The 21,026-nt window shown below is 44.0% G+C and overlaps 1 protein-coding gene across 19 annotated transcripts in view; it reads right to left on the bottom strand.

Annotated features, from left to right (window-relative positions):
- LOC118511865 (poly(rC)-binding protein 3) overlaps positions 1 to 21,026 on the bottom strand; it is a 143,637-nt gene that overhangs the window by 32,411 nt on the left and 90,200 nt on the right. For all 19 annotated transcript variants that reach the window (XM_036055454.1, XM_036055453.1, XM_036055461.1 and 16 more), the window contains 4 exons: positions 10,632 to 10,688; positions 6,759 to 6,875; positions 6,569 to 6,665; positions 6,310 to 6,473 (listed from right to left, as the gene is read on the bottom strand). In XM_036055454.1, coding sequence (XP_035911347.1) covers positions 6,310 to 6,473; positions 6,569 to 6,665; positions 6,759 to 6,875; positions 10,632 to 10,688 — 435 coding nt within the window. The remainder of the gene's footprint in view (positions 1 to 6,309; positions 6,474 to 6,568; positions 6,666 to 6,758; positions 6,876 to 10,631; positions 10,689 to 21,026) is intronic.

The raw sequence follows: 21,026 nt of genomic DNA, 5'->3' as shown, positions 1-21,026 counted from the left end.
CTGTTGTGCAAGAAAATTAGATGAATAGAATTCCGATTGAGTTGTCCTTCCTGACCGGCCCAGGGTAAGGTTCACCACATTCATTAGATGCCAACACATCGATATTTGCTGTGGGTCGCATTCCTATTGTTTGTTGGCCATCTTGCGTTACAAAACCCGGGGAGGGTTCACTTATGTATAGATTTGATTTGTTCTAACTTGAAAACCAATCCTTAATTAAAGATGACAGAAGATGAAAATGTTGAATCGAGAACGTATAAAAATGCTTATACTCCAAGATGCTTCGTGGTCTTGGTCTGCTGCAACAATTCTCGATACCGCTCCCGGTCAAATCGCTTTCGTCTGCCAATCGATTATCCCGACCGTTCTGGCGGACGCGTTAATAAATGCCTCCTCTAGCCGTGTGGACGACGGGCTGTGTTGTTCGGTGTCATTCTCATGACGTGACCAGCCCACTGAAGCCTGACGAGTCTAATTCGCTGTAGGATGGTGAGATCATCATACAACTCGTAGGACCTTGTCATTGTAGCGGCTCCTCCACATATATGGGGCCAAAGGTCCTTCCGAGCATCTTTCTCCCGAACGCGGCTAAGAGGGTTTCGTCAGTTTTGGACAGAGTCCATGTCTCAGAGGCGTATGTGAGTACTGGGACTATAAACGTTCTGTACAGTCTCACCGTCCTCCATCGCGATGGGTATTTTGAGGGGAGAAGTATCCATAGGCCGTAATATGGGTGGTTGGCAGCAAGTACCCTTGAGTGTGACTCACCATCTATGCTGTTTTTGGTACTGACTTTTGACTCCAGATAGGTAAAGTATTGGACCACTTTAAAAATGCAGTCACTTATCTGTACATCACCCCTACGAAAATCCGTGTTTGTTAGAATGGCCGCTGTTGGTGCCACCACCATTTTGGTTTTCGCCTCGTTAATCTCCAATCCAAGGCTAAGTGCCTCTCACTGAATTCGTTGTTACTTAGTAGAGCCTCAAACCAATGATGTCTAGTTGTTTATATCATAAGCGTATGCCAGAATCTGGATTGACTTATAAAAGATGGTCCCCGAAGTTTTCACCTCCGAGTCACGGATGGCACTCTCTCTAGCGCCAAATAGACATCAGGCCCCACCTCAAGGATAACCCAAATAGCTAAATAGATGACGTCGGCACCAATCACATACACACACACGGTAGCATCACCAATCCGAATTATAAATCAAGTATTATTGGCACTGAACTGGGTGTCCCAAAGCGGCCCCAAGCGACGATCGTAATTAATAATGAACATCGATACCGAATTCACTTATCCGCAAATTACTTTTATACCTACACTACACGTAACAAGAGTGCCAATCATGCGTTAATGTGCACATCTGCAACTGTCGGTGAAATATGACAGGCAAACGGAACCGACACCACACATTTTGAAACATTTTGCCTGCAAAACATCATGGGCCGAAGGAAACTCTTGCATTCAGGCACAGTGATCGCTCGCTGAGCTATAGTAGCAATTTCAAATTATAGACCACGGTCTTTCGCTGCTGCTGGAGCTACTACTAGAGCGCGTAAAAATAAGTGATTAATTATTCACCTGGTTACATTAGGGCAGCAGGGCAGCAACCGTCCATATGCATACCCGGCCGACTTCCAGGTCATAAAATGTGTGTGCCTTGTGATTTTTCCTCCCATTAATTAACGTCGTTTTCCACCTTTTTCCTACACCTAACTAGGCTACCACGTGTTTCAGTAGCAGCAGCAGCAGCAGCAGCAGCAGCTTGCATTTGGTCACATTCGGCGTGTTTTGTGCAGTACCCTTCTCGTTACGTCAAAATTTTCGACTAGTTTTGGTCAACGGTTGGACTAGCTAACACCACCCCGCTTCGAAATGGCCACTGACGAAAAATGGGAACACGATTTCGAGGAAATAAACAGGTTGGTGGTAGTGGGTTGTCGTAGCACCTATATTCCCGTGATTTGAATGCTTGCCCTGTGACAAAAGCTGTTACCGGCAAACGTTAATAGCGGTAAGGAATGGCGATGAAAAAGGACCCCCCACACACACACACGCACACGCACAAGGTAGAGAGTGAGTGCAAAATTTAATTATGAGCCTATGTTTTTTTTCTTTGCTTCTTTGAATCACAAATAGTGCTTCGGATCAAGGGCATGAGAGGGGGTCTGCACAGCAGCAGCAGGATATGTGTAACAGCTGCAAACCACATTAAAGGTCACACACACACACACACAACACCCTTTTCGGACTAGTCCGCTTAACATGGCAAAACTGACTGTGGTCAAAAGCTTTCTAATCTGCAAATTGAAATATTTCACTGAGCCCCAAATTCCATCACGCACCCCACAACCCTACAACACCCCTCTCTCGAGGGACACCTCACCTCACTCGTGCCACTGGGATAATAATGAAAGTTGGGTTGGAGTTCCCCCCCCCGTTTGGTTTATTAATAAGAATGTCATATAAAAATATGCTTGCCACCACCCCCCACCCCCCCACGATGTTTTCTGCTTACCACCACCACCACCCACCCCTACTATAATCCCTGTGTGCAGGTGTGGTGACATTTCAGCAGGGCGACACCTGTACCGTATGAATAATTTACAAAATGTGCGGTTTTGTCCAGTCATGTGTCCACTTTTGGCAATAGGAGGGCGGGGGGGAGGTGGGGATGGTGGAAACCCGGCGGAAAAATACCAACCAGCAATAGAGGGTGGCGTTGTTATCGGTTTAGTTTGTGGTGTCCGTGAAAGAATTATCAGTGAAATTACAGCTATTTAGCAAATTGGAGATTCCATCAAAGGACGGCTTAAAATGTCGCCAATGGAGGTCGCCACCGCCATTTTATCGTATTCAAAAACGAAAGGGCTTTTGACTGATCGGAATTAATGGTTTTACAGTTTGATGTCCTTTTATCGGTATTCACATTAAAGAAATATCGATTGCTGAAGCTATAGCTGTTGTCATTTACGCCATAATTACAAAAACTGTACGATGCTCGTAATCAATTCCGTTAATTAAAACATCATGGAGCTGCACTTTTCAATAACTAACTATTGGTACATTTTATTTAAATGTTTGCAAAAATCTCCGTAGTAGTTGTTCAAATTCAAATCGAAACCGTATGTAATACTCTCCTGTCAGTAGCACCGATTGGTATTATATCGGGGATTAATTTGCTCGCTCTCTACCAATAAAATAAAAAAGAATCTGTGTCCCTCTATCTCCACAGTCCAGCTAACCGGTAGCACCAGCTTAAAAAATCCCTAAATCCCATTTGTTATTATAACTTCATAATCAGCTAGTGGCAGTGAAATGGTATAATTAACGACGCTTCTTTTCATTTTGCACCTTTCCCGTAATTGCCAGGTGGTTAGGATCGAGAAGACCACTTTGCCTGTGTGCCCATGGGCAGGGAGCGAAGAATACGAATTTTGCCCATCAAAGATTTTCCACTGTATTTGAGTGTGTGTGTGTGTGGGTGAGAGGAGAGAAAAAGAGGAAGAGTTTCAGGTAGAGTGTTTTCACGTTTTTATCAGTAACTCGACAAATAAGCTGAACAAACTACGATCCGCCGCCCGGCCGCCCCAAAAAACACTGGAAGAAAATAACCATTAGTTTTTAATGGAAAGTGAGCGATCGGTTTTGACTCTAAAGCAAAATCCAAGGGAAAAAAGCAGAGGAAAAGAAAACCCAATGCACACATTGTTGCCCCCCCCCCCCCCCCCCTGTTTACCACAGACAGGCGCCGTCACGAAAATCCATCGTTATTATTAATTATCTTCCACGGCCAAGGCTCAAGAGGACAAGAGAGAAGCAATTTCTTCTACTCTGCTTACACGCAAAAGATCATTGGAAAAGTTTCCCTTGCAAGGCCGTTCGCCTCACTGAGATGTGGGTGAAGGAGCTCTGCTGGGTGGAGTCGGTGCCTCACCATCAGAACTCCGAATAATCGTACCACACCATTCGAAATTACTTCATTAAATAAATTGCGAGTTAACACTAAGCGGATTATTTCTTTCCCATTCGCTTACAAACACACCGGCGGCGGCGGCGGCTCTCATCCAACAATCGTTTCCGTCATCCGAAGAAAACCTTTCCCGTCCGCCGTCAGCGATATAAAGTAGTGAACCACTACTACCAGTTTCCCAGGACGATGATGCTGATGATGGAGGCGTCTATCCAGGAAATTTCAAATAAAAACCCTAGCAGACGACGACGAGCGCCACCGGAACGCGATAGAATGTGATGGCATACGGGCTAAAAACGGTTCAAGTGATAAGCCCGGGCACAGACAGACACACCCGGGGGTGGGGCGTGGCGGGAAAACCACTCACGAAAATATTGCTGCTCGCGGGCGTACGCGAAAAACGAAAAATGTATCCACGGGAAATAATTTCTATAAAATTCGCAGCTCATTTTTCGACCACCTTCACCTTCACTTTGGTTTCAGCCGTTTGCGCAATTCACTACCACCCGAAACCTGCTTGAATGGGAAGGGCACCAGGGCATCCGACTGTTGTGCCAAATGCCATTTCAAGAAGATTTCAGCCACATTTATTCAACGGTAAAGTTGGCCGCACGAAAACTGTACAGTCATTTATATTATCATCCAAACGAAACGGAACGATCGTCGGCAACTTTTCGGTGACACCAGTGGTAAACCGGCGCGAAGGAAACGGATTTGCGTTTATTTTTTTGCATAACAAAGGTGAAAAGCTCAGAATCTTACCCTCTGTGTCGTAAAGAAAGTGAAACGTAATTTCGTGGCTTTTTGGTTTTCGACTCCGAGATGCTATCATCTTTACCATTTTGTGAGTAATTGTGAGCTGTTTAAAAACCGCGTACTTTATAAGCGCCATACGCTGTTTATCGTTGTAAACCATGCCCCGGTAACTATAATCTTCTTCGAACTGTACCAATTTTAAATGGTTCGACTACCGGGCTTTTCCTATTACCAGTACAATAGAACAGTGCTATTCCAAAAGCGGAAGCGGAATCTGAACGCAACCCATTAACAATCCTGCCGTGAAAGAATGTCTCGACGAATAATGGCCGTGCAATTCGGCGGACACCGTGGCACGACGCATTGCACATGCCACTTGTGCACCGAGGGGATAAATTAATCATCGTGAAAGTAGTGTGCCGCTTGCAGCAGCATGACAGCAACAGCACAGTGGAAAAGTGCCCTAGCCCTTTGCACAGTGAAAATTTATTGTTGTCGTTCGGCATGAATATGTGCATCCGTCGTCGTCGTCGTCGCGCGCGGTGGGACTATCAAGATGAACGGGGCTCGACATTATGGTTGAGCAATGCAAAAGATCGCACACCATTAGTCGTGGTCGTGGTCGCAAATGTCGCCAGAAGTGAAATTTAGCGCACACCTACAGATCAATGACGGTAAATGCGACGAGCAGGACGGACGACGGACGTTGGGGGATCCAATTAGAGAGATGCTAAATTGGCCACCGAAAGCCAACCTAACACTAAATTACATAGTGGGTCAGATCTTTGTGAAATGCCACATACCTTTAAGCTAAATAAAGGTGAGCCAACAATCCAAATAATGCATTATTGTTAGACAGTTTAAGAATCATTTAACCTATATTTGTGTTCAATATTATGTTGTGCCTATCCGATATTGTCGAGTAGGTTACAGCGTCAACCTTCACATGGAAGGACACGGTTATCAAATCTGATTCAAATCTTTCCTGCGTAGTATCTGGTACTTAGTCTCCGGTTGCATAGTATCAATCAGTCTAGCAACCGAAAAATGGCAGACATTTAGCCTGATCATGAACGTCGAACGGCAGTCGAATCGAATGGAGACGTCGAATCGAACGGCAGAAAATTTGGTATCATCCAACATATTCGAATCGACGAATGTCACATCGATTTTTTGAGCTTGTTTGGTTGTCAAACTGGCTTCTGAGCTGTCAAACCGGACCCAAAATGTAAACAATTCTGCATGACCATTTGGTTTACAGAGAGCGATAAAGTACAAATAAAATACAGGAAAAGAAAAAATATCGTCAAATTGAATTAAAAACGATTTCAGCGAGTAAACGCTGTAAAGGAAAATGATTTCAGCATATTTCATGTCAAGCATTCGTCGAATGCAAGTTCCGGTTATTACTCGAACGGCAGCAGAAGAAGACCGTATGAAAGAATGGTGTCGTAATCTCAGGACCATGTGTTCAATACATTGCGGTCCCAGAGCTTGATGTAAATTAAAGTTTTATTTGTTTCTTTCCCATTCAATTTTCCCTGCTAAATACTGCCCAAACCACAGGTACTTACCTCCAGCATGACACAGCATATGTGATAGATGCATTGCGTAATTGCTTCAGCGGAGCCACTCAACGTAACGGCGCGTTCCGTCGAGTTTGGCAACATTTCGCTTGCAACCTGTATCGAGCAGCCGGTGATTTCACGAATTTCTTTGATTTTGGAGCCACCCTTGCCTGTGTAATAGAAAAAAAGGATGAAGGATACATTAAGAATTTAAGCCACCACCAAGACATAACAATTCATTAAGGAGAGCATCAATCTTACTTACCGATCAAAGAGCCACACTGACTAGCTGGCACAATCAGACGAATTGGAATTTGTGGTTTGCCCTGTGTGTTCGTTTGGTCTTGAAACTGGGAACACCACTGTGAAACGAAAATAGAATGATCAAAATTCGATTCATTATGTGCTGTGATTATGAACGAGGCTAAATGTCAGGCGTTTCCGACCGAACGTACCTCTTCGAACTTCTTCGTGATGAGTGTAAAGGCTTTGTAGATCGCACTTCTGGATCCGGAGACCGTCACGATTCGTTCCGGGCACGAGCAGTCTGATATGTTGATTTTGGCGCCGGACTGTAAGCAGGGATACCGGAAAGCAGGAGAGAGCAAATGATAAAAAATTAGAAAACTTTATTTAATTATGAACACTTAAAGTGCCGGAACAGTGTTGACCCGCGGACCCGCCGCCGCCGCCGGCCAGTGAGTGGAGGGAAAAAAGCTTTTCGAGCACCTTTATTACTCATGATGAAACAGGGAGAGAGAGAGAGAGAGATAGAGAGAGAGAAAAAGCATAACCACCTTGCGCCTCCAGCATCGGACAGAGGGCAGAGGAGCAACAAACTCTAAACAACATTTCGGGAACGACAAAACTTTATGATTTGGCGATTTTGGGGACGGAGCACACACAACGCACAGACAGGAAACGACAATGTAGTAGTCTCCCCGAGTGGTCGTTTTGATGGAAAACACCACCAAACAAGCCTCTTCCTAAACAGAAAGTATCTCGATTGGATACCAAACGCACACACAAAAAAAAAGGCTGGAAGGACGACCAGCAGAGGTTGAAAATATCCAGCAGCAAATCACATGCTTGAGCATAAAAAGGCCAAAAGTTTTCTCGCTTCCCTTTCTTGGTGTGCCCAGGATGATGTCCGGGTCCGTGCCGCGTGTCCCGGAAACGAGCGCGGATGTTTATATTCCGGTGAAAAGTTCATGGCCAGCAGCGTTCTGTTTCCTCTTTTCCGTTCAACATTTCTCCCGCGGTTGTTTCGGGTCTTTTTTTCTTCTTGCTGCTGCACATTCATTCTCCCATCATGTCATCCGACCTCTGTTGACGCGTAATTTTTAAAAGATTTCCGCTTTAATTCAAGCGCCGTTTATTTGAAGGTTGTGCTAAGCCGATGAAATGATTGTTTAGGCGTGAGCAGCTTCTCGAGCCCCGCTATCTGCTGTTCACGACTTGCTAACGACAGTGACATTTTGAAGGGGAGAATAGGTTCATAATATAGCAAGACACTGTTATTAGGGTGATTTTATTTTTGATTTCCATTGTGATCGCTCTCATTGGGTGTTTATCAAAATTTAATTAATTTTACTATACCCTTAACATGCTTTCCACACAGACACAATGAGTTTCGACTCATATAATGGAATTCTTCAATCATTTAGGGGAAATACAGGGTTTTGAAACACATTACAGAACTTTTAAATCACTGTGTTGAATGTTTCAACAGGATAGTGGAATGTTGCCATCCCGTTGTGGAAAATTGCAACCATACAATGGAATGTTGCATTCGATTAAGGGAAATTGGCAACTCGGTCAGCTTAAGAGCACGGTAATTCAAGCAACATTTCCCAGCAAGATTTTTGCATAAAATCGGTTCAAATGAGCATTATAGAGTTTGCTAAATCGGTGGTGATGTAAACTAACGATAAAATGGCATTTAGTGCTTGACAGGATTGAAAAAAAAAACCTTGGCACAACCCCTAGCAGAATGCAGCATTTATTTGTATGACTGGAAATTTCCACTATCTTCTTTCGCTTCTTACAACCTCGAGAGGTCTCCGCCTTGCATTTCTGGCTTCAGTTTAGTCCTGCGTACGGGGTGGCGATCAGGATGGAAATTGAACCCCGGTCCTTTCGTGTGAAGGTTTTTTGCCGGTTATCTCTTCGGCCAACGGACCTCCACCATTTCCACAATGGGTTTGCAATATGCCTCTATCCATTTTGAAACATTAATACAAAATTCGATCCATTATATGTATCAAAAACCAATAATTAATACTTCCTTAATACATAACTGACTAGCAATACGACCAGGCCCCGTCCCTTATGAATAAAAACAAATACATAACTGATTGCAAAATTCCACAGCTGCATTATATATTTCCCCTAATTGTTTGCAAGATTTCATTATATGATTCAAAAGTTCTTCGTGGTTGCAGTATTCCACTATCCATTTGAAACATTCCCCTGAGTGAATCAAAAGTTCTATTCTATGATTCGAAACCCTGCTTAGGCAAACTTTCACCATCGCAACCGTTTGTTTAAAAACGGAAGTAAATATTTGTGCAAACCTAACCTATCGAAGTGACGTCATATCATCACGAATGATGAAAAGCGCGTTCTCTACAGCCAAATCGAGCCTAGGCACACAGACCCATTATCAACATCGCAGCGCAGAAAGGCTATGGAAGGTGCATGTACGCTACGCTGAACAAACATGTTGGTTTGGGGGGTATGAGATTTTAATAATATTTTCTTGCCCGTGGTTTGTGGTAAAAAGGAAAGGGAACCGTATCGATGCGCACCGTACCATACACGACCTTCCGCGAGCCTGGAATTTCGATAATGGGATTATTTCATTTCCTTTTGCACAACGCTACATAACTATAGGAACTACAGTTCCCCAATTCGTTTCGACGAATGAATCCATATTAGCGTTCCCCGTGTGCTGGCAGCAAATGTAACAAGAAACCGTAAGGGATATCTTCGAATGGTTTCTCCTCTGCGCTTTCGTCGCACTACAGGCATTAATGCATATCGCATTCCATTTGCCTTTCGTTTTGATTGTGCCTTTTTTTTCTTCGTGACAAAAGAAGTTCCTCACATATTCTAGAGTGGGCTTTTCTGCGCTATCTGTCCTTAGCTACCAAGCTACTCCCTCCGATTGGTATCTAGATAGAAGTCTAGATAGGAAGGCAGCAAACTGATTGCAAATGAGCTTAACTATCGTTTCCGTAACCATTCTGAAGTAGCTTTCCTGGACCTCAACAACAAGGTGGAAGTTGTAAAGGACAACACACAGTTGGGCGCACTCGTGCTCGTCCTCTCCGGAGGACATGCTCGACACACTACAGGGGAAACAGGAGCTCTCCTTACAATTTGGTTTTCGTGCAGAAGCAGCGTCATTGTGTAGTCGTTGTTGTGACGAAGGAAGAAGATCACGAACAAGGGAGCGGCACAGTAATGATACCCATTTTAACGATAGCTGACAACGGGAACAAATTATGAGGCCACTAATTAGGTCCACTAAATACACTTCTTGCGGTAGTGGCGGCTTTTTGTTCGATTTTATGTGCATAAAGTAAGGGCCGGAAATTGTGTAGGTGGAATGGTCTTTTTAACAAGTTTTTCGACTCCCAACAAACTAATTTCGTTTAACGAGCCTGGCGGTGGTGAGTTTGCAGTCTGGAGGAGCAGCAGAGCATTGAAGTTAAAATTACATTATGCGCCATTATTAAGTCACATTGAAAGGATCGAGAAATTGTTAAATTATTTTTACATACATTAATCAAAACCGTCACCATTATTGCAAAACTTGGGATGGGTTCTACTGGCGACTGGGCCCAAACTATGTGAATGTGTGAAGCATTTAAATATTTTACATATTCTTCTGCTGGTTCGAGCGAGTGCTTCAACACAAAATCAATGTTTCCAAACACACTGAGAAAGCAGCTTATCATACGTGAAATATTCGAACGACGTGACATATGGCCACCGACCGAGCGCCGTTATTGGATCATGCTTGAGAATAAAAGGGTAAGGGTAAAGGAGTCCACACTGGAAGGCAGAACCTAAAGGTAGAAGAGCGAAAGATTTACTTCACACAACTCTGCACTTTACGTTATCGTCGCTGGCAGTTTTGATAAAAGGATGTGCAAAATCTGTCCCCTCTCTGCACAAGTCGAATGGCAAGAAAATGAAGAAATGGAATGAAAACAAAGTAAATCATCTGGCACTGAAACAATAGCGTCCGGGAAATAGTGTACGCGCGATGACAGCGGAAATCGAATTGCTTTTTTCCCCCGGTTTCACCCAGTACTTACCTCTTCTCTGAACCGCTTGACGATCTCTCCCTTTTTCCCGATAATGCTTCCGACTTCCTGTAGGGCGAGAGAGAGAGAGAGAGAAAGGAGAAGAATGGAATGAAAACATCAATTTAAGGATAACTCGAAGCGACGCATGTTTATTGTACAAGTAATATAAGCGAATCTCGTCCTCTCCAATGCCAGGATTTCGCTGAAGAAACCAATCATTTCTTGGACACACACACTCAGAAATGGTAAGAACAATCGCATGTTTATTGATCTACAAATTGCTTCTGTCACACTGTTTAAGCTTCAGGGTGCTCTGTGAGCTCTTGTAGGGTTAATTATGATCGAATGTATGTTTTAGGGGGTGGGACGAGGCGGGATTAATAACTGGAGTACGGGCGTACGGTGGTGGTCTCCGGGCGAGCGATATTAGCGGGCGGAACAACTTAATTACCCACATGTTGCATATGGCACACCTTGCATGATTAATTATCCATATGCTCTGTACAACAACCTTATGCGATTTTTAATACTTTTTATTACGCTCATAACCGTTTTCCCTACGGGGGCGAGCGAAATCGAGCAATTGAATAAATATGTCAGCGAATTGCAGGTCAAAGCGAGAAAGGTAGTAAATCATTTGTTACAGGCCATTCAAAAAAATACCACAAGATAATAAATCACGAGCTAATTAACGTTTAATTCGATAAATCGAGTATGTGTAAGCTGCACAGGCTTAATCATTTGCATTCTATTGGAGGAGGCCCAGTTTCATAGCGTAATGTACCGCAACTCAATTGGTTAGCAGAGTATAAACTATAACATTTCAGTACGATATTGCCCAACTGGTTTAGCGAAGACAAAGGATATCAGATTATGAATATATTTGACAGGATATGTATAATTAACATAGCAGATTTTTGAAGAGCCAAGTTCGAGACTATGAGTCCTGAAACCCATGTTTGCCATATTTTATCCCACCTAAACATTATTTTTAAAAAGTGTGACACTAAATTTCTCTAGGATAATTCGATGGTCGCGAGCCAGTAGAGGATCGGGCTTCACACAATAGGGATCGAACCCCAGCCGAGACGTCTCCTCTGACGCAGAACATACTATCCAGCTGACCATCAGCTAGTCTTGCTCGTGGTTAGGATGGAGAATTAGTAAATCATGTGTCTCTACTTGATAAAAGCTTCATCTGGATTATTGAATTTAAAAAAATGTTTCAAGAATTTTACCAATTGTTGGTTGGGGGTTGAAATTGAATTTTACCAATTTCAATTGGGATTGAAATTGATTTTAGACATTGAGGCATTGAGGAAAGCATTGGATATTGGCATTCAAAAGTCAATCGAAAGAAAGATATTTTATCCCTCAAACAATGATAGTAGTGGACACACGCCGTGATTTTGTGAAGCTTCTTTTAGGACTGCTAAGCTCTCGAAGGCTTATGTTTACGTTCAGTTCTTCAAAATAACTGATCTTCTTAATTATCTTTTATTTCTTCCACAAAGGCAGAAAATAGAAGCTTTGAAAATGGTTGATCACAGGTCATGCTTTCTTAGTTCTTGGAGAACTTTGAGCATTATGTTGTATATCTTTACCACATTGGATATGGGGTAGAATTCTAGACGAGGTAAATGGGTTTTACAGGCTTTTCTGTTTAACTTCTACTCTCTTCACTCTTCACTTCCTCGTCATGAAGAGTGGTAACTTGCTACACCTTCAGTTTGGGTACACGTACACAATCCCAAATCTTGGTAGAATGTGATCAAACAAAAGAACTTCAAGAACTCAGGAACAGGACAATTCGAGAGAAGGATAGCTTCAAGAAATTGATAAGTTAGCTAGTAAGCTCTTGAATGTTTAGCTATATTTTTAGTAAACCATTTTTTGTGTTGTTGACAAATGTACTGGATCAAACTAGCAAAACGTTCAGGGTGGGCTTTCGAATTAAATCTCCCAGAGCCTTGAAGATTGGTCTATCTGTCCAAAAAATAGCTTAGTTCTTCTTTTGGAACTACAACTTCGATGGGCCTAGCTGTATTGCCAGACCACAATATAAAGCCAGAATGAGATTTGACACCCGGTGCCTATCGTGAGAAAGGCCTGAGGCACTACCGTCTCGTCTTATGCACAATACTTGATTACACACGGGCATACAGATCCGTGCAGAGATGCCAACAAGGCAGATCCTGAAGTGACGAAATAGTAGTTCAAAGCCGAGAATTCACCACTACTGCTCGATTTGCAACTGCCATCTCGCCTATATAATTTATTCTAACCAGCGAAAAGTTAAAAATGGATCAGCAGCTGTCAGCTTTGGCCGGGTACACTTATTTTAATTGCATACACAGATGCAATTGTTTTCATAGTTCCGCATGTGTGTAGTAATACACAGGCTAGGAGAAGCGACCGTCGGTACGGTACGGTTGCAGTCTAGTGCATTTCTCTGTTCGGTTGTGTTGCAGAGAAAAATAGAACGTCTGTCTGCAAGGAACTATGTAGAATCCCGCAAACGAACTGTGGCATCGGCGAAATGGCTTCCCTCGCAAGGTACCTGCCTGTACATTGTTTGGCATAATGAAATAGATTGGCAGAGCGATTTGAAAATGGCAAGGTGTTATAATACAAGGAAACAGGATCAACTCTTGCTATCATTGCTTGTCGTTAGAGACGCTATGTACCAATTAAATTTCGCTCAGCAATAGTTTATGTAATGTCTGGTCTGCCCAGAATCCAACCCCGCTAAAGTATTTCTCGATTGGAAAACATTACGTAGGAACTGCCTTCAAAATGCCTACTTCTAGAGCCTATAAAAAACCCCCGAAGCGTGCGCATGATCTGTGAAAGTAATAGAAATTTAATACAGTCAGCAACATCCTATGGTCGGCGGCCCCGTTGGTAATACCATTTGCTGAAACAAATCTCATGGGAAATGCGAAACTTTGCCTCAAAATCGATGATCAAAAAACTTAGTCAACCGACATTTTAAACGCACTTAATTTGTTGTTAGCCTCATCCGATTTAAATTAACCAGAAAATACGTGTCGTACCCGAAAGGACCGCCCCCTCGCTTCCCCTCCCACCTGCATCCCACGAACTATTAATATAAAACGTCTACAGTCAGATTAATAATAAAAAAAAACCCTCCGAGCGCGAAACATCCGCATCGCATGCGATGTAACTTTTTGCTTGACACACACAATCATTTTCCTCAAATCGGGTAGAATAAAGAGGAAAAACGCCAGAGAGAGAGCGAGAGAAAAAAAAAAAACAACGCTCCCACAGCTCAAGTGAAACTTTGTAACGCGCTGGGACCGGAGCAAGACAAGGTCGAGGTATAGAGGTTCAGCTTTTATCTCCGGTTATTTAATTTTCAGTTATGCAAATGCTCATGTTTATTTAATGTTTTCCCTTTTATCCAGGCGTATCCGGTTTTTTTTTTTTTGGACGGTGAAGTCCATTCCCGTCCGCCCAATTTTCTTTCACCCTTACACGCCAGTCGGGATCAAAATTTCAGGTACGTCGCGCCGGTACCATACCAATGTACACCCCCGGACAGTACAAGGAACCCAGCATCCAATCACCGCGCGCGTGGACTTCTACAACCCGGTTACGTCGCGAATGCTGAACGAACAACCGTTTTTCGTTCCCGGATTTCCGCCGGAGAATATCAAGACTGTGGCAGTGCGACGGGCCGCCAAGAAGGCAACACACGGAAGCAAGGTTTGCAAGGAAAATTTTGGTTTCGCTGATCGTTGCGGAAGGGGGAGTCACTGGAGAGTGAGAAGAACAGGGGGAGAGTGAAAAAAAAATTGTCCACCGGAATTGACCATTTTCTGTTGTAAATTCTGTTTTCTTTCGTTACTTTCAGGTCGCTTAACGGGTTTTGGGAAGTTTTTCCCATATATTTCCCGGTGACTCCTTTTTACTCCTATTTTAGCGGTTCCTAGGCGTATATACAGCATCCATCCTCCTATTGACGTAAGCAGCCGATGTTTGGCGTGTTCTTTGGAGGGGTCAAATCAAACGCTTCGCTAAAACAATCAAACGGATCATAAATGTTTTCGCGAACAGTCCCTTAAGCCATAATAACTTAATGCTTTTACCAACCGCCCAAGGAAGGGAAATAGACAGATTACCATTAATTTAGCTTACTGACATAGTTATTGGAAAAGCTGGTTTACTTAATCATCACTAACGATTTCCTATTCTTTATGCTTCCGGCAAAGGGTTAAGGTTGCACACAGCACAAAAAAAGCAGCCTTAAAAATGTTATTAAAAAATTTGCTTATTCAAAACACATCTTTTTTATTCGTCCAACGGCAAAAAGTGCGCATCAGCAAAAGACTCCCTTCAAGGAACATGTTTTACCGAAGCACGGTCCGTTAATAATTATTAGTTCATTTTTCTTTTCTCATCTCATCTTATCGGATAAAGGCAACAATCCTGAACACCGCCCGCTCGCTTTGTTAGTGCTGCTGAGACCAAAAATGGGTATAAAGAATGAATTAATCAGGAAAACCCTTTTTCTCGCGATTAATTTTCGAACCGGAATAACTTCATTCGCCCTGGGGCAACGCGCTCCGAGCAAACACAACAACAATACACCTCTAAACTTTGGTAATAAATTTAAAAAAGTATGTATACACAACAAAATGGCTACAGCGTGACACGGGGGGAGCACCACCTCGGTAACCTTCAGCCCCGGTCCAGTCGCCACTGTGGGACACACGCTGCTACTGCACCATACTGCTCATTAAGCGGCAGCAAAAGGAGCGACGAGCGCACACTGGGAAAGTGCGTAAAATGGTGACCACCATTTGGGGATCTCGCGCTTGCACGGCGCAGAGAATGGATGAATACTTTATGCTTCTTCAGGTTGGTTAAAATTTATTTCAATTTTCACGCAACGCCGCATTCGACCGCGGCATCATAATCTCGGGAGGCTACCCCGACACGAAAGCCGTGTATAGGTAGCAGCGCGACCAGACGATCGGCGTTTTTTTTTTTTTGTGTAGCTGTTGGGATCCAGGAAAAGCCTTATTTTCGCTTCCTCATCCTTGCTACGGCAGCTCTGCATCACACCATGGCAAGAGAAACCTTTCGCGGTCGTTCTGTTTTTATTAGTCCGATTTTTTTTTTTTGGTTACTCCGGTGTTGGTTGTTTTGCTTTGCTCCTTTTCAACGAAATATGCTGACACTCGCGTCTTGTGCTGGGGCGCAGTTAGGGCCCGTTAACCTTAACCCCGAACACGCGCGTAAACGAAAGCAAAGGCTTGTGTGCGGTGGTGTGTGTGCTCAGCTTGCGTTCCGATGGTGTCCTGCCCACAACAACACGCCGCCTGTTGGACACACGATCCCCATAAATATTCACTCCGGTAATAAGCCAAACAATTTAGTATGAATTATGGCTCTCCTGTTTCTACCCTGCAGGCTGGTAATGGGAAAAATTGTGTTCTGTGTCACTCTCCACAGACTCCGGAACCTCGTGCATTTCACAGCGCACAGTACAAAACACAGCGCGCAAGTGTCCTTTTGCCACACGGCAGAAAGGTGATTTAGCAAGGACGAGCGCCACCTCCTCCTGTCTACCTAATACGGTGCGGTGCGGTGGTTTTGTCGACACATGCCTTCGGTGCTGGTTTGTGGTTGTACCAGGGTTTTGGGAGACCGTCGTAATCCCTGCGGACCGGCAGAATTTTTGTTTTTCTATCTCCCACTCCACACCGTCACTCTCGGGTCACAACTCCATCTACTATTATGCCACTCATTCGTGCAAACGTTCCACTTTAACGTCGGATTTGAGTTCCGGAAGTCAGCCAACCGTGGAACGACGTGGCACGTGACGTGCTTTTGTCCAGTCCAGGCGATAGATATGACGGGAGATTTTTATCACAGCGAAACCTAGAACTCTGGAACCATCCACCATCGTCATTGCTAAGTGGGAAGACTTTAAATCCGCAGTGCATTTACCCATAGTGCCGTGTCGTAGTAATGCTGCTGCTGCTCTCGCCAAGAACCAGAACAGAACCGATTCTTTCCCACCTCCGCTCCGGGAGGCACAAGTTGGTGTAAGTGAGTTATAACCATAAAGCGGTGCCTCTGGGAAGCGGGACGATGATTGGCTATTTTTCCCCATGTCAAACAAGCCCTCGAAATTAATTTGCTTTCATATGCTTTGGATTAGGAAGAACTCCTACGGCTCGGCAAGGAAGATGACCATCTCTCCCGTATTGACCTGCTTTTCCATTTGTATAACCTCATCACTTGTCTGAGCATCGCATCATCATCATTAGGGCTGTTTTCGAACAGACGCTACCCCATTTCCCAACACGGTCAACAAGGGACCGGGTGTAGCTTCTTTGGGTATGTGTTGTGTCCAGCTAATTTGTAACCGGTTTCGCAGTTGGACGAGATTCGTAACTTAGAACGGTATTGGATGGAAAATGATTGCGGACATCAGGCAGAAGCAAAAAGAAAAAATAACTCCCCGGGGGAAAAAAGGAATGGAATCATTTACAGCTTTTCCACCGCATTCTTACATCGACAAGTTTATCCCTCTCCGCGGGAAAGATATCGCGGTCAATTAATTGCGCGTCTTTTCCATCACGTGCACATTGACTGGTACAACTGGGAGTACGGGAACATCCTATTTGTCGTGTTTTACACGGAATCAAGAAAATGATGCCACCTTAAAATGGCGTTTGTTTGCCGGTTTTTGTGAAACGGGTAAACTCGGCCACCGGTGAACAGATTCCAAGAAAGGAAAATCGTGATCTTGCTGCTGCTCTCTGCACACACCAAACCACACACATTGCACGAAGATGGTGTGGCGATGATAAACAATAAACGGAGGGGCGAAAACCGGCGTCGAACAACCGTCGACATGCAACTTATTACTGAGGCAGGCAGGCTCATGACGTTCGCGTGAGAAAATAAATTGTATTGGTTGCTGAACGAAAAATGAGTTAATCGAACGTGTAAAAATCTTTGTCGATAATGAATATGAATGACGACGGGCCGAGCGTGATCGTGGACAACATAAATCAATCATAATGGTTTACGGTCTTATTTGGTCGTACATGACACAGTTTTAAAAACTAAAACAGATAGATTTACTCAGGTGCTAAAGCTTATACGGGCGATTGCTTAGCTTATTGCTGCAGAAGTCCTCGATATAGATTACGGTCTAGCGCTGTTGTTCTCCAATCCAATCCAAACCTTTCTGATGGATGCATCAACGCCATCACTCCTTTTCAGTTTGGTACTACCAAGGTTTCTCTGCCAATTTGGATGGTCAAGAGGTATAATATTTAATAGCCTGGTTCGTCTTCTGGTGCTATTCTCATGACATGACCAGCCCACCGGAGCCTGGCGAGTCTAATTTGCTGCACGATGGTTAGATCACCGTACAGCCCGTGAACCTCGTCATTATAACGGCTCCTCCACACCTATGGGGCTGCCAAAGATCCTTACGAGTATCTCCTTCTCGAACGCGGCTAAATGGATTTCGTCAGTTTTGGACAGAGTCCTCGTCTCAGAGGCGTTTGTGAGTACTGGGACTATAAATGTTCTCTACAAAAGATAGAAATTTTCTATACAGACAAGTTTCCTGTAGCTATAGTATAACCGGTTGGCAGCCAGCAGCCTTGCGCGTAACTGAACTTTAATTTTGTTGTCGGTAGTGACTTTTGACCCCAGATAGGGGAAGTTTGGGACGATTTTCAAAGGTGCGATCATCTGGATTAGTAAGCTCCTGCTACTTAGGAGAGCCTCAAACCAATGATGTCTTTGTCATATGCGTGTGCCAGGATCTGGATTGACTTAAAGAAGATAATCCCCGAAGTTTCGGTTGGCCATCTCAAGCAGAGAGACAGGCAAGCCCATCTGCCTGGCATAGGCCTTTGGTGGTAGTTAAGGACCTTGAGAGTTCTTCATCCACCAGCACCTGATATATGATTTTGGCCATTGTCATTCTTACAAGCCTGGTAACCTTCGCCTGGATTCCAAAGCAGATCATTGCGTTCTCTAATACCTTCGCTACGCTGTCATATGCGACTTTAAAATCGATGAAGAGAATTGTTTAGAGGAGTCTTGTTGTTGCCATTCCCATCTTCTTTGACATGATTTTACCTATTGCTGGATGTTCTGTTCTGTGTACGTCTCAAAACAGAAATACAAACCAACGCTTTCCACAACAATCGAGATGACTAAAGTCAAGCTTATCTTACCGTTGCGTTGTGTTTTCATTCTATTTTCCATTTTCTTCATTACCTGAAATGAAACCAGAGAAAAAACGGGCGTTATTATTTTAAAATAATTAAATCGAGATCGGAAGAGAGGTATCACGTGATCCAATTTCGGCCCTACATATAGTACACTGTTGCCAAATCTTTGGCAGGTGGGCAGATATTACAGAAAGTGAAATTTTATCATCACAAGAGATGATCTATAGGTTCACCCTAGTACATATAAGCGATGGAGACCGTTTATCGTGATGAACGAAATACCATCAACGCTAGTCGTCGTTGTTGCTCGATGGAGTAATAAATGGTACCAGGAGTAACAATTTTATTGCTGAATTCTGTCAGCGTACCGGCCTCACACCAACCGGTGCGCTGTGCAGTGTGTGTGTGTGCCGTACTACCCGTCACGGAGGTGCACACGCGTTGGGGATAAATTTAGAATAGCGTCGTCTGGCCGGTTTACTGCTCGCTTCTGAACGCCGCGCGCGGCAGTCCAAGGCGGTACGAGACTTTCTTCGCCCAATCGTGTCCCAACTCCCGCGGCCACTTTATGCTGAAACTCCAATCTTTCACCCATTTTCCCACCCAGCTTCAAAAAAAAAAAAAAAACAGCCAGCCGTAAAGTAGAGTACACACCTTGATGTTTCTCGGGGTGGATATTTATAAACAAAAACGCGAGGTTCGCGCGAATATAATTATCATTCTGTGTTCTTTGATATGTTTTACGCATTTTTTTATAATGCATATTTATCTGCTCTTTCCCCCCAACATGCTACACTAGCCCATTTTTCTAAGAATCCTGTTCCGGCAACAACAGCAACAGCAAACCAGCGGACACTTTAATAACCTTTCACATGCTATCACTAACAGCGACTTGGGGAGAGCAGCCGTAAATCGGCAAGTATAACCACGGCGACGGCGAAAACATCTTCGCGCTAACGGCCAGAAAGTTACACACAAGTACATGCAGCTACATGGGGAGGCCACGGAAACCTCTCCAATTTTTGAAGGCGATGCATCATCACATCAGCAAGCAATAATAAAATGTTGACAATAAACGAATTTAGAACTTGTTTTTCTTCCTCATTTCCCTTTTGGTATGAGTTATTCTTGAAACGATACTGTGAATGGGAGCTACGAACATTCCTCGCCAAAAATATTGCACTAACAACCAATTACGGATTTCCACACCGAAAATCTTCCCCAGTCAGTACACGCACTCGCTGCGATTCAAATGAGCACACATTGATGAATGGCGATCTGGAGCATGTTTTTGCCAGCAACGGAAGTACCAGAGCAAATTGGAAGCAATCGAGCTGGAAAAGATGTTTCCCCTAATGAGGGATCAAGAGAAATAATTCCCATCGATTTTTAAAAGGCAGTCACAAACTTTATCGACGTCACGACACTTGCGCGTGAGCTTGAAGCCGATACACAATTACACCCTTATTCACATAATTATCGAAGCGATGATAGCATCGGCAACGTTGCGCGTATGTACCGCGTTTGCAAATGAGCGACCAAAGGTGCTACTATTTCGCCCTTCACACCATGGGGACCAGCGGGAGGGCGTTGTGGAGTCGGTGATTGCTTCCGTACGCGTACGTAGTGGCAGATTTTGGAAGAAGCACAAGGCGTGATTAAACGCACTGTTTTGGTGGATTCCACCACGACACGGGGTACTGTGGAAGATTTTTCTCCAGAACGCGGTGACGCTACAACACCCCGGTAAACTGACAAAACATGCTAAAATTTGCCAGCACCACCAGGTTCCGTACACTCATCTCTCGGCGCTACAACATCGACGAATCAATAGCGTTGTGTGTATTATGGGACATACGAAATAGGCCGCTTATTGGCGGAAAATTGGATACGCAGGAGACGAATTAAGATTTGCCTTCACCACTCTCGATACCGACTACCGGGAAAGCTTCTCCCGCAGATCCGTGTTTAGAACCGTGAACCATCTCTACAGGAGATTTCCATTCCACGCCAGTAGGGTGGTGAAGCACGTGCAGGAAATTAGGCTGTAGGAAGCAATTTGTAAACCTGTTTCACACCCCACCAGACAACATGGCATTTGCACAAACGAATGTCCTTGTTCGCGCGTAATTTATATAGACTTTGGCCGGGAGTTTTATTAACTGTGCCG

The sequence above is a fragment of the Anopheles stephensi genome, chromosome 3 (genome assembly GCF_013141755.1).
Source record: "Anopheles stephensi strain Indian chromosome 3, UCI_ANSTEP_V1.0, whole genome shotgun sequence".
Classification (NCBI taxonomy): Eukaryota; Metazoa; Arthropoda; class Insecta; order Diptera; family Culicidae; genus Anopheles; species Anopheles stephensi.
The sequence above is the reverse complement of the archived record's forward strand: the minus strand, read 5'-3'. Positions and strand labels throughout refer to the sequence as shown.